General features: G+C 44.8%; 1 protein-coding gene across 1 annotated transcript in view; it reads right to left on the bottom strand.

The window, feature by feature from the left end:
- The window catches only part of GABRA5 (gamma-aminobutyric acid type A receptor alpha5 subunit), a 58,443-nt gene extending 46,670 nt beyond the window's left edge, over positions 1-11,773 (bottom strand). Inside the window, exons 1-4 of the mRNA XM_009281336.1 lie at positions 11,688-11,773; positions 3,281-3,402; positions 1,384-1,451; positions 1,050-1,270 (exon numbers count right to left, since the gene is read on the bottom strand). Of these exons, the coding sequence (XP_009279611.1) occupies positions 1,050-1,270; positions 1,384-1,451; positions 3,281-3,402; positions 11,688-11,773 (497 nt within the window). The remainder of the gene's footprint in view (positions 1-1,049; positions 1,271-1,383; positions 1,452-3,280; positions 3,403-11,687) is intronic.
- Between the last annotated feature and the right edge of the window lie 1,133 nt (positions 11,774-12,906).

Below are 12,906 nucleotides of genomic sequence, written 5' to 3'. Positions count from 1 at the left end.
CCTAAAGTGCGGCTCTGGGTGGCTGTCGGCTCTGCCCCGCAGAGCCGGCCCTGCAGCGGGACGTGGCGCCGGAGGGAGCTCAGCTCCCCCCTCCCTTCGTTGGGGGCTGCCTGCTGAAAACCCAGGCATCTCAGCACCTAACTTCAGGCTCCTGAGCACTTTGCTGGGCCTCAGACACCACTCTGGGCTTGTATGTGAAAAGCTCAGAATAACACTTTGTTGCTCGGTAGGTTTTTTCTTTCATCTCTTTTTCACCTGTTGCCCATATGACTACGCTCTTGGAAAACACGCCACTGAAGATAGACGTCAGTCTTAATTACTACAGGCTAATTACCTTTAATGAGCAAATTGCCATACACCGATGTGGGATTTGGCCTGAGAAGAATTTCAGACAATCCTCTAACATCACCGATATTAGATCTTATATTCAGGTTATGCAATGATGAAGCTTGACAGTATCCTCTAATCAGATGAGGAGCACGACCCTGAAGATCTGAGACACGAATTTGCTTCTCTGCCAACATAATGTGCCAGCTTTGTTTTCAGGAGAGTACTTGCTAAAGCAGCTTCACAGTGCTACTAGCTTATTTCATTTATCCCTATGATGATTTGCATTTTAGCACTATTAGTGAAATCGAAAAAAATAATAATGAAAGCTCCAAGGGTTCAAGATGTACTGCTCCAGAACAAGATCTCAGTTTCTGGCCTTGGAGACAGTTCTCCTGCAATCAGCACTGCAGCTGCAAATACAAACAGTAAGAGAGAACAGATCTTCATAAAAAAGCTGGACTGAATCATCAAAATCTGTTGAGAATATGCCTTCCATTTAATCAAAGGAAATATTTAAGCACTAGCAGTATTCAGAAGCTACAAATTAATCGGTACTTGTAGGCAGCGATTATGTTTTCCATTTTTCTTGATATTCACATAAATATGTGTGAAAGATTGGTTGCCTGGCTCTACTATGAGTGGAGGAAGTAGCGCTCCCCACAAGTATTAGCAGAGCTAGTCGGGAATCAGCATCCGAAGAAATCGATGCCGGTTATTACCTCATGGTATACAGCAGAGTGCCGTCATCTTCCAGGCGCAGAAGTTTGTTTGGGGTTGTCATGTTGTGAGCAATAGACTTCTTGCCATTGTGGAAAAAAGTGTCCGGGGTCCAAATCTTGCTGGCGAGCAGGTTGTTAAGGGGGAGGCGTTGCATAGGTCCTTTGAATCGCAGCCTTTCGTCTTTCCAGCTTTGTCGGAAAAAAACGTCAATGGTGTATTCCTGGCACAAAGAAACAGTCGAGGTATTGCAGGATCTGAATAGAAGCGATGGTTCCAAAAATGACTTTAGCAAAGTAAATACAATGGAGTTGGGAGCCACGTGCTCAAACTTACCATTTCTGTGTCTGACACAGGACCAAAACTGGTAACATAGATGTCTGTTTTCACCTGAGTTATTCTCTCTGTAATAAATATAGGCTCTGCATTAGTAATTGCTTTAAGATGCAAATACATGCTTGTGATGCATTTCTCTATTAGCAATTTCTGACTCACTCAAAAATCCCCAAAAGCTTGAAATTAAGAAGATGTCTGAGGAGGAATTTCATCCCTGATCAAATGCAGTTGTTGACCTTTGGGAGCCCAGGCTCTCTTCTTATAATCAGTGGAAAGAAACAGGCCCTTCAAGGGTGCAATTCCTCTGACTGACAGGTTTTGATCATAGATCATAGAATCACAGAATGGTTTGGGTTGGAAGGAACCTTAAAGATCACGTAGTTCCAACCCCCCTGCCATGGGCAGGGACACCTTCCACTAGAGCACGTTGCTCAAAGCCTCATCCAGCCTGGCCTTGAACGCTTCCAGGGATGGGGCATCCACAACTTCCCTGGGCAACCTGTTCCAGTGTCTCACCACCCTCACAGTAAAGAATTTCTTCCTAATATCTAACTTAAATCTACCCTCTTTCAGTTTAAAACTGTTACCCCTCGTCCTATCACTACACTCCTTGATAAAGAGTCCCTCCCCATCTTTCCTGTAGGCCCCCTTTAAGTACTGGAAGGCTGCTACAACGTCTCCCCAGAGCCTTCTCTTCTCCAGGCTGAACAACCCCGACTCTCTCAGCCTGTCTTCACAGGAGAGGCGCTCCAGCCCCCTGATCATCTTCATGGCCCTCCTCTGGACCCGTTCCAACAGGTCCATGTCCTTCTTACACTGGGGGCCCCAGAGTTGGATGCAGTACTCCCAAGAGCAGAATAGAGGGGGAGGATCACCTCCCTCGATCTGCTGGCCACACTTCTTTTGATGCAGCCCAGGATGCGACTGGCATTCTGGGCTGCTAGTGCACCCTGCCGGCACATATTCAATACCTACTATAGGATGAGATGAAGTGTATCTTGGAAGGACCTATTCCCCTCCGCTGGCTTGGGTGATCTGCCCAGTTTCAGACATCTGTATTATAGATGTCCAAAGTTAGGTGAAATGAATTCTACCCTCAAGACTCTAAATCCTTCTGACATCTTTTCAAATCCAGGACTGATTTAATTTATAGGCAGAAATTTCAGAAGTTCATTACATAAGATAGGAGCATCGAGTCCTATTTTCAAGCATCTCTGTGTAAAGTGAGAGAAGGAGAGAAAGGGATGAAAGCAATGTGTTGGTCTCACAAGAGGAAGGGGTGGGGGTAGCCAGATTAAAAAAGGGCCAGGAAGAAACATAACAGATGGTTTACACATGGGTAGAAGATGAGAGAAATCTGGGGGATAGAGAGCTGAAGGAGGGCTCAACAAGGTTAGGATGGCAAGCAACTATTCACATGTTATGGTTTTAAAATAGCTGCTGTAGAGGTTATCAAAATGACATATCAATACAGATTTGCTGTAGCTGTCTAGAAATGGACGGTTTAGGGATCTGTTTTTAACAGAGATTTTTGTCACCGGCGTAATTTTATACATGCTGACCAGTGAGGGAACCTTGCAGCAACCTGCTAGCACCCTGTCTCGCTCACCTTAGAAAGTACCAGAAAGAAAAGAAACCCAAACAGAAAAAATGCATCACACATGCTCTCCTAACCCAACCTCAGATGACCTCAATGACTGAAAGAAGACTTTCAGCGACCTTTATATTGTGCCCTGTTTGCCAGGAGACAAATCTACTTTCTGGGCTTTGTTTAGTTAATGAAACACAACTCCCTCGCCAAGGCCCGTGCCGACAGCAGGTACCCATTTGGGAGGGCATCATGTAGACGATGGTCCCGCCTAGCGGGGGACCGGCCACGGCAAATGCGTTATCCTACCTCCCAGTCCCGGGCGCAGTCGGTTGTCGTAGCCGTCCAGCAGACCGTCCAAGATCCTGGTGAATATAGTGATGTTATCATTGGCGTCCTCTTTTCCCGATGCTGTTGGCGTCTGCGAGAAGCTATTTTATGCAAATGAAAAGAAACATGTCAAAAGCCATGCTGGCCTCAAGGGGCTTCAGTCTCAAGGGAACTTTGCGACAGAGCCTCCGAGCCTCTGCCCTCTCCTGCCGCTCCAGCTGAGCAGCACGGGGAGCTGTGGCGATTTCACCACTGCTGTAAGCAATCATAAATAGCTCTCCCTGGAGAAGGAGTACCCAAGGAAGGACCCGTGCCATGGAGGTACGGCCCTGGGGCGCTGGATCGGGGGATGCCTGACCCTCTTGCCATAATGCACAGGGAGATCCCAGTCCCTCACGCTGCCCTGCCCCACCTCAGCCCCACCGTTTCCCCGGTGCTGGCATGTCTCCATCCCCTGCAGGGAGCAAGGTCAGCTCATGGGGCCAGTAAAAGCTGTTACTGGTTTTTCCCTGGGTTAGCCCTCCAGTCTTTGGGAACTGCATCAGCTGGCAGGGGAGCTGCACGAGCGGCACGGGTTTGCCTGGGGACACTCCTTCAAGTCTGCCTGAAGGTACTCTTTAATCCTTACATGCCAAACAGCTTCTAATTTCCACAGTTTATGTAATTTATTGCGAGAACAAAGGATGAACTCTAACCTTATTTGAGGATAACGAACTCCCATTGCATTCAAAAATCCCACCCCAGATCACCGGGGTATCTGAAAAAACATACCGCAGTACAGAAAACACAGTTCTTCATTCCTCCTCTCTCTTTTGCATAAATTAGTCCTCCCTTGTAGTATGCAAATAACAGCAATGTGTAGTGGGCCTCATTCTATACCTTTTGGGCCAGATTTGTTTTTATTCTGAACTCTTTTTTATTTCATCATTTTATCCATGGCTCAGACCTAGGAAGCTGCTCACAGCTCACGGCACAACTATAACTTGCATTTTTAAGTCCGTTTGATTTTAATTTAAAGATGCTTAGGAAAATCCCCTTTGCCTACTAATGCCTTTGCTTACCTAAAGAACAGATGCATAAGTTTATCCATAAGCATGCTTCACCTGCAGCAAACAATGAGCATCTCTTAAGACAGCAAGTTTGCTCACACTCAGTGCTTATTCAAGTTTCAGTCTCTGCTGAAATCGCCAACAAATGCTCCAGCTGCGACAGGGCACATCGCCCCACTAGGAACCGTACCCTGCCTCATGCACTCTGCCAGCAGACAGGAATCACTTACACTCCAACAACTTGAACTCGACGTGCACCAGTCACCCAGAGATAAAAAAATAAAAAAATCCATGTTTATTTACTACTAGTCCCCAGGGAAATAAATTAGTAAACAAACAGAGAACCTCAAAGCATCCCTCCAAACAGCTTGCCTTGCAGAATGCTTGTACCATACGTGTTAGGCTTACCTAACAAAACAGGATTTATACAAAGAAAGACACAGGACCTCAACCTGGTTTTACCTGCACAAGGTTTACACTTAATGGGACCTCGCCGACACCCCTGTAATGGGTCTGGAAGTTTTAGTGACACGAGACCTGGCTCAGGACGAGCTGCTGGTGGCCACGTAGCCCCTCACTGACATGGGGACGCACAGTCCTGCGCCTGTTCCCTTTACAGTTTATGTGCTTCTGCTGGAGAAGGAAAGGATCGCAAAGCCTCTCGGGAAAGGGGAGTGAGGCCGGGAGGTGGGAGCACGGGTCCGATTCCCAGGAATGCCGAAGCACATGCAAACGCCTGGCTGAGGAGGTTCCTCATGGCCCAAGTGCATTGCCACTGCTGCGACCCTCAACAAGCTCAACCCTGGAGAGCCCGAGGCCACCAAGGAGCTCCCCTTCGCTGCAGGCGGTGGAGGCATAGACACAAATCTTGCCCATTTTTCAGGCCATCCCATCTCTCCGTGATCAAAAGACCAAATTAATTCTGTTTTCTATGCTGTGACCACAACCTCTAGTGAGTAACTGAGGCAGACAACATTGCGGACATGTTTGACTACAATGAAAGACACTTAATCCAGCAGATGTAAACTGATTACAGAAACATTAGACATCCTTGCACACCGGACCACTCAAGACAAAAGACTCTATACTTTTTTGTCAATCGTAATCAAAAGGATTCACCAGGTAAAGGTGAACATTTACAAGCAGCAGCCTAACGAATACAAATGGGAGACAGCAGTTACAGAGTTTTTTCATCTGCAGCAACCATAACTAACGCTTTGGTAAAATCCTAGAATACTATTTTAAACTTTTCTCATTTATTTTAGCTTCTTTTTTTCATAAGAAAGAGAGATGCATCATGCTGTCTGCCTGCTTCACCATACCGATGTAGGAACCCGTTTTCATTTTCCAATGCGTCTGACAAAGAAGCAGAGAGATCAAACTTCATTTCATTCCTACAAGTTTCATGAGAAGCAGTGACTAGACAAGGGGAGAGCAATCTAAATTAGTGCCTCGTTAAGTAAAAATGTGAGGTCAGCAGTCGTCTATTCCCTCTGGCTCGCTGGCTGGGCCAGTCAGCATGCATGTAGCTCAGAAACAGCCTCGGCAAAACCAGCCCACCTCCTCTCTGCTAATTAAGAGATATCGAGGAGACTTGCAGGGTGATGAGGAGCGATCCTGGGAGAAAAGGACCGCAGAGGTAAAATGTACGTGTTGCAATGGGAGATGGGAACAAGGGATGCCAAATGCAGAGCCAGGATTATTGCAAAGGTACGGTGCTGGGGGCACAGGATGCAAAGCTTCACTAGTTTCTCTGCTCTTGAAAAAGCTTGCTATTTTTAGTGCTTATGGCTGAATTCAAAGCCAACTGAACTCAGAGGGAAGATTTCCATTGAACTATTTTTGTGGGGATGGGACAAAATATACTCAGTTCTCATAACTGCTCCTCTGAATCTAACAAGAGTAATTGATGCTGCTTCCTTCTATCTCAGCTCTGTACATCTTTCACATGAATAGTATACACACCTCAAATGCTTGAAATACTTTTGTATCTCCACAAGAAAAGCCAATTAATAGAAGGAGAAACGACTAGAGTGAAGACTCACAAAAAGTCTGCACTTCATCTGCAAAACTGCAATCCAATTTAGATTTGGCAGATAGCTTCACCCAAAAAAGAAGGCATCTCATGCTGAATTTCTGAGAAATGTCAGTATCATGTGAAGTTGCAGTTGTAGATGGATTACTGTTTGCCATTAATGCAAACAATACTTTTTCTTTCACAGAAAAGCTAGCGTTTCATTTATATTTTTGAGATTGCTGGTGAAATAGCAACTCAGGTTTTGGAGTGAGTGCTGAGGTTGTCTTTTATGACATGAGACCTTTAAACTGTACTTGCAAAGTTACGTGCATATATTAGATACTACAGCTCTATGAATAGTGAGAAAACAGGTGATATCCTAAATTATTTCCACACAGCTAAAGATTAGGTTTTAACAACATATTAGTAGGTAAGCACATTATTGCCTCTCTGCAACCAAAAATGTTTTTATAGCAGACATTTTCAGTTATGGATAAAAATAAACCTAGAAAAGAACCTTAGGAAAATGCTAAGAAAATTCGAAGATAATTACATTTAAAGCTCATTACTGAACATAAACTAAACCAACCAGGAATACTTCTCATCACATTTATTTACTATTGCAATTTCAGGGCGACTGAAAAAATCAGAAGCCACAGAAGGGGCCCATCAGTGTAAAATGTAATAGCTCTCTAAAGATTCTCAGCTACCTCTTCCGAGGACTTCATTCTTTACCATTTTAAACATCACTGCCTTTTTTGCCATCTAGTCAAAATCATGACAGGTACTATTCATAGCTTAGTTGTAATAAGAGGAAAACGTATGGTAGATATTTCATGATTTTCCCAAAACTTTAAAAAAAAAAAAAGGTAAGAGACACTGGAAAAATAACTGAGGAGTATTTTGCGACTGAAAGGTGTATTTTTCTCTCTCTCTCTCTTAAGAGTAGAGTTTCCAATAGCTTGCTTTAATAGGATTGGAATTACACCAGAACTTCAGACAAATTAACGGTTTGTGGAAAAGACAGTGGAGAATGCACTTGCACACTTTTGGATACTGTCAGCTGGCCAGACATCAAAGGATTTACTTTTCTAAGTTAGCTTCTTACCATCCCTTTCTTACAGATTCTTGAGATATGAAAATGCTGATATTTTGTGAATTTGTGCAATGAAGATTCAATTCTTCCACATCATTAGGACAGGGGAGAGGACTGACTGAAAATAATGAAACTTTAATGGTCTTGGCAGATCCTTAAAGAATAATTTAATTCTTTTATTTAGCAAGAGCAGTATGTTACTACCTTCTGGCAACGAGCAATTTGTGAGCAGTGCAATGAAAGCCTGTTTTTCATAGGGCGACGTCTTATCGTCCTCACCCCCTTGCACCTTAACGCCCCTTTCAATATCCTGAATTTCTCCCAGTAATTAAACACCTCCCAGCACTCTCAGCTTCCCAAGTCACCGACCTGCAGCTTCACTAGGAGGCAACGCGTGCCAGGGCTGATCCTGCACCAAGCACGTGCTGGATGGCCTGCAGGTACACACCTGCTATTTGGCCAGCCGGCAGGCCAAGCGAAACAGAGATGCTGAAGCTGTAGCTTTCTGTTCGGCAGAGGGATTGACTGGTGTCTGTCTGCCTCCTCCAAGCAGTTCTAGGCACCCACTTAGTTTTCCAATTATTAATATTGTCTAATGGGTTCAAAAAGCTATCTGGAGACATGGAGAAGGAAAGGAAAACAGAATTATAAAAAAAAAAAAGGATAAGCATGACTGCATATGCATATGATAATTCTTACAACATCAGTCTTAAAAATATGAGGAAGAACTCCCTAGCATCTGAGAGCACTTGGAAAGGGATAACCCAGCAGAATGAACTGCTTAGGGTTGCAGAGACTAACTTGAAATAACAGTCTGAAGGAGAGGTATGTTTAGCCTAAATAGCAGGATTATGGTCTTAGCGATAAGGACTCTGAGCTAGTGCAAAAGTATGTGAAACTACAGACACGCCACGGACTGAATTCTTCCAGTGTACAGAGAAGTCTTGCGTTGGCTACATTTAATTGGGATCTTCTGTTTTCCGTGTTTCTACTATTATAAATATTATTAGCAGATGGCAACTAAACTGTGGTTACACCAACAACATCCGTCCTCGTTGGTTTCAGCTCTTAGACAGATTTCTGAAATCGCACGTCTAAAATGCAAAGGCACAGGGACCGCACGTCACCAGCACGTCCCCAGAGATGCCCCCGTGGACAGTCTGGGGCTTGCAAAAAAGAGTCAGGATGCAGTAAGGTTGGCTGGCGTGGGGCCGACCGCGTGCTACCTCATCTCAGGGAGATCTCGGTGCAGGCAGTCATCCACCATGCCGACCCTCACAGGGCTGCAACTGCGTGGGCTCCTCGAGGGCCAGAAAGTGCAAGATGCTGGGCAGTGCCACGGCACCCGCGGAGTCTGGCAGGACGGGACCCTGCGTACACTGATTTCCTTCCTCAACTGATGCGCTCAGCCTCACAGCGTTGCTCTTGCGGGCATCAGTCTGAAGGGAGCAGAGTCCGAACTGTTTTGCATTTCCGCTGCCCCCCTGCCAGGAGAGCACCCACCTTCTGCTTGGTTTTGTCAGCCTGACCCTGTGGGCCTTGCACTCATCAAACCGAGACTGAATTCAGTGCAATCCTTCACGTAAAACAAATGGGAGGAATCAGCTTCTTGTCTCACCTGAAAATACTCTTCATGGTTATATTTGACTTTTAATTATTCTCTAGCTCTATTATTAATGTTTACTTTCAAGACAATTGTGATCTATCTTGAAACGCTTCAGTAAAATACCTTAACTCGTTAGAGCATTATACAACTCAAGGTTGAATTCAAGCAAGCTTGAAAAAGCCTTGACTCGTGCTGGGCTGTTTCTGCAGAAGTAGACTCATAAAACTGTTACACCAACAACAGCGGAGGGCTTCGCATCCTCTTCTCGTTTCATCTATATCTTTGAATTTTAATTCAGTGATTTTTCGTTAAACAACTTCTATCAACTATGCTTACAGTCCTTCTCTACTGCCTATTGATGTGGATAACTCTCGATAGTCATTCCACATTTACGTTAAACATTAATCACAGACTTTTGCTGAGATTCCTGAAGTAGCCTAGGAGACTGAGATACATAATTCGTGTTTATTTTACCAGGCATTGTGCATCAAAATCCCCCAAGGTGGCTTTGGCTATGTCAGCAAAAACCGTATTTATGATTTAATATAAATATGGAATGACTATGGAGAATCGTAGACAAATCTCTGCCTTCATCTGTAATGTCCTACTGTATTTTGCTTTTTAATTTGTGCTCATTTGACCAATCACTTTTATCTAGCACATTGCAAAATGTACTGCAATGTAACAGTGCAGTCCAAACACGGATGAAGCTAATGAAGAAGAACCTGGTAGCAACAAGTATTATCAGTATTAGATTCTTGCAGTTAATATACCAGCCTACATGTAAATTGTACCGTTCTGTCCCAAAGAGTCAGTCCCAAAGCACTTAGCAAATTACACTCTGAAACAACTTCTGCCTCTGAAACAGAAGCGCTGGAGCATCCTCTGTCTTTTGAGCAGGGTCAAAATTCAGCCCTAAGGCAGCGTGTGAATGGTGCAGCAAATTGGAGCTGCTTATCTCTGCAGGCCCAGACTAAAATTACTAGATCAGAAATGGGGGGGGGGAAGGTTACATGATGATCTCATTTTAGTGCACAGAAGCTTTTTGAGTAACTCACAGAAAACAAGTGTCCTAGTTTCCCCTAACTGTCCTGTTCTGATTACCTGCCAGGTTACAGGTCACACCGATCCCCACCTGGGACTTAGATTCAGTATTTGCTTTGGAGTCAAAAGGGAGAGTTAAAACTCTTTTTTTGCAGCCTCGCCTATCTAGTCTTCTGTTAGAGGAGTAACACAGTTAAAAGACCCCACACCAAACAGGTCATGCTCACCTATTGCAATGTGCTACCTTCTGCAGGGATGACGGACAATCATGAAGGACTTAAGGTTATAGTCCTCAAGATTTTCTCAATGTGGTAATACTTTGTCAAATTACAATCACGTCAAGACAAGTTTAAAACCAGTCCCACACCACCTATGCCCTCTTAATAGCTATCACAAAGCCCATGGAGAGTTTTGCCTTAAACCACAGTGAAAGCAGGACCAAGCTTTTCCAAGGTGAATAAATCAGTGTGCAGCTCTTTGCATCCTTTGTAGTGTGCGGTCCTACAACCGTTCATATACGCCACTGTGGTCACAGGCTTCCACCTGCCTACGTAAGACACACACTAGAGACAGGGCTAAGTTTTGCTTACAGCATAGACAGTTATCACTCCAAGTTTGGTCTTTCTCCTAGTTCCAATCTGGAAAAAATCACTTTGCTTGAAATCAGAAACTGATTTGCATCTCCATTTTGTATCTTCTTATAGCAAGGAACTGATGGGTGTGCTTGTGAATCAGCACGTTGGGAGGATTCATTTTTTTCTGGTGAAATCATAAATAATTGTTCTCCTCCACAAAGAAGAATCAACCTACGTTTCCAGAGCACTTGCGAAATGCTTTTTCTAGACTCCATTGCATAGCCCGCTTTTGGAAAGTTCTTAAGATCTCTGGGTTTGGGAAAAAAATATATAAATAGGGGTTTTCTGTTTGGTTGTTTTTGTGGTTTTTTTTTTCTTCTAAGAGCTATAGTAGGAGTATTTCTTCAATACAGTTTTCAGAATATCACTATCAGGAAAGCATCCAAAGCAAAAATAAGGAAACAGGATTCCTTGCTATACGCTTCAGAGAAACGCAATTCCTAAATATTCTAGCAAGTTTCAAACTCAGCCAGCCTTCTGAGCAGTCACGATCTTAGCTTACTCGCTAGGAGAGCCTGCACCAGCTAGCAGCATGCACTGAGTCCTGCTGTTGCAGTCTTGCACTGCTGCCTATAGCCTGCACCCCCGCCAGGTGAGAGGGAAGGTGCAAGCCCCCCTCATCGCAGCCACGGGGGCAGGGAGCACCGCAGCCCCCGGCTGTGCTACGGCCAGGTCAGAGCACTCAGCAGCTGTAGGCCTGGTCTGAGCTCCCCGTGCCCCCCAAGCCTTCCCGCAACAGCGTTACGGGCATAAAGAACCGATACGAGACAGTAAATTTGAGCAAGAAAGCAAATTGTTCCCTTCCCCCTGACACCAGCAGGTTAAGATGAAATGCGAAGCCCGCTTGTTTTGTTCGGCTGCTCCGCACCGCGCAGCGCCAAGGTTTTTCATTTTCAAAAAAAACCCACAGCAAAAATTCAAACGCAATAGGCAACTCACCCGAAGTGGCTGGCTAAACTCATGGAAACGCAGAAGAGGAAGATGTTTTTAATCATGATAAAGCCAGAGACCATCCCATTGTCCATTCCAGAGGAGAGGAGGAACGCAGGTGGTTGCTTTGGTAAAGGTGCAGCTGCTCACTTTGTTCTTACGCTGCAACAATACAAAAAAAAGAGATAAATTATTACACAGACAGACGGCAGGATAGCCGAGTTCGGCTAACATCACATCTTCTGCTATCTGTGTTTTTCACAAACTTATCTAGGCTTATGTAAACATCAGCTGTTTACGTAAAATTGTGTATCTTCAAGGACATGTTTTACCTTCTGCTGACAGCAAACCGCAACACAGGAAAAATTCTTAGTGGCCCAGTTTTCCCCTATATTCGTCCGTCATATAAGTAACTAAAGAAATAGTCACCATTTTCCAAATGCCAATTTCGACCCTTTACCTATTTCAACAACTTCCACACGCCTGCAACCCCAGGGCTGTGTGCAGCCTCCGCAGCCCTTCCTTCCATCGCAATTTTTTTCCCATTAAATACCCAGCTTCCCTTTCCAAAATCCCAGTTGAAATGCCAAGAAACACCTACTGCTTCTTGGAATTCATGCTGCTGATGCACGGCTTAGCAAAAACGGTTCGACCCTTTACCTATTTCAACAACTTCCACACGCCTGCAACCCCAGGGCTGTGTGCAGCCTCCGCAGCCCTTCCTTCCATCGCAATTTTTTTCCCATTAAATACCCAGCTTCCCTTTCCAAAATCCCAGTTGAAATGCCAAGAAACACCTACTGCTTCTTGGAATTCATGCTGCTGATGCACAGCTTAGCAAAAACGGTGTGGGATGGGGGTGTGTGTGTGTGTGTGTGTGTGTGTAAAAAGTGACCTTCCTCGCAAAGGCACATAAACCTCACGCTAGCACGAAGAATGACAGTAATGTAGCTGCTCCAGCGACTGCCGATTTTCGGATACCTGCCTCAGCGACCAGATCACCAATTTCAGCATTGTGCACTAACGTTTTCCTCTGTGCCCTATGAAAAAAACAAAACAAAACAAAACCCCAAACCCAACAAAAAACAAAAACAACCCCCAAAAACAGACCCAGAGGGGAGCTGCCTGGATTTTCCACCTGAACCCCGTGCCCCCCGCGCTACACCGCTCAGCAACTTATTCTCCCTACCCCGCCGGCGCAGCAAGGCGAAGAGCCCAAACCAAAAGC

Source organism: Aptenodytes forsteri, unplaced genomic scaffold (assembly GCF_000699145.1).
Source record: "Aptenodytes forsteri isolate BGI_AS27 unplaced genomic scaffold, ASM69914v1 Scaffold212, whole genome shotgun sequence".
Lineage (NCBI taxonomy): Eukaryota > Metazoa > Chordata > Aves > Sphenisciformes > Spheniscidae > Aptenodytes > Aptenodytes forsteri.
The sequence above is the reverse complement of the archived record's forward strand: the minus strand, read 5'-3'. Positions and strand labels throughout refer to the sequence as shown.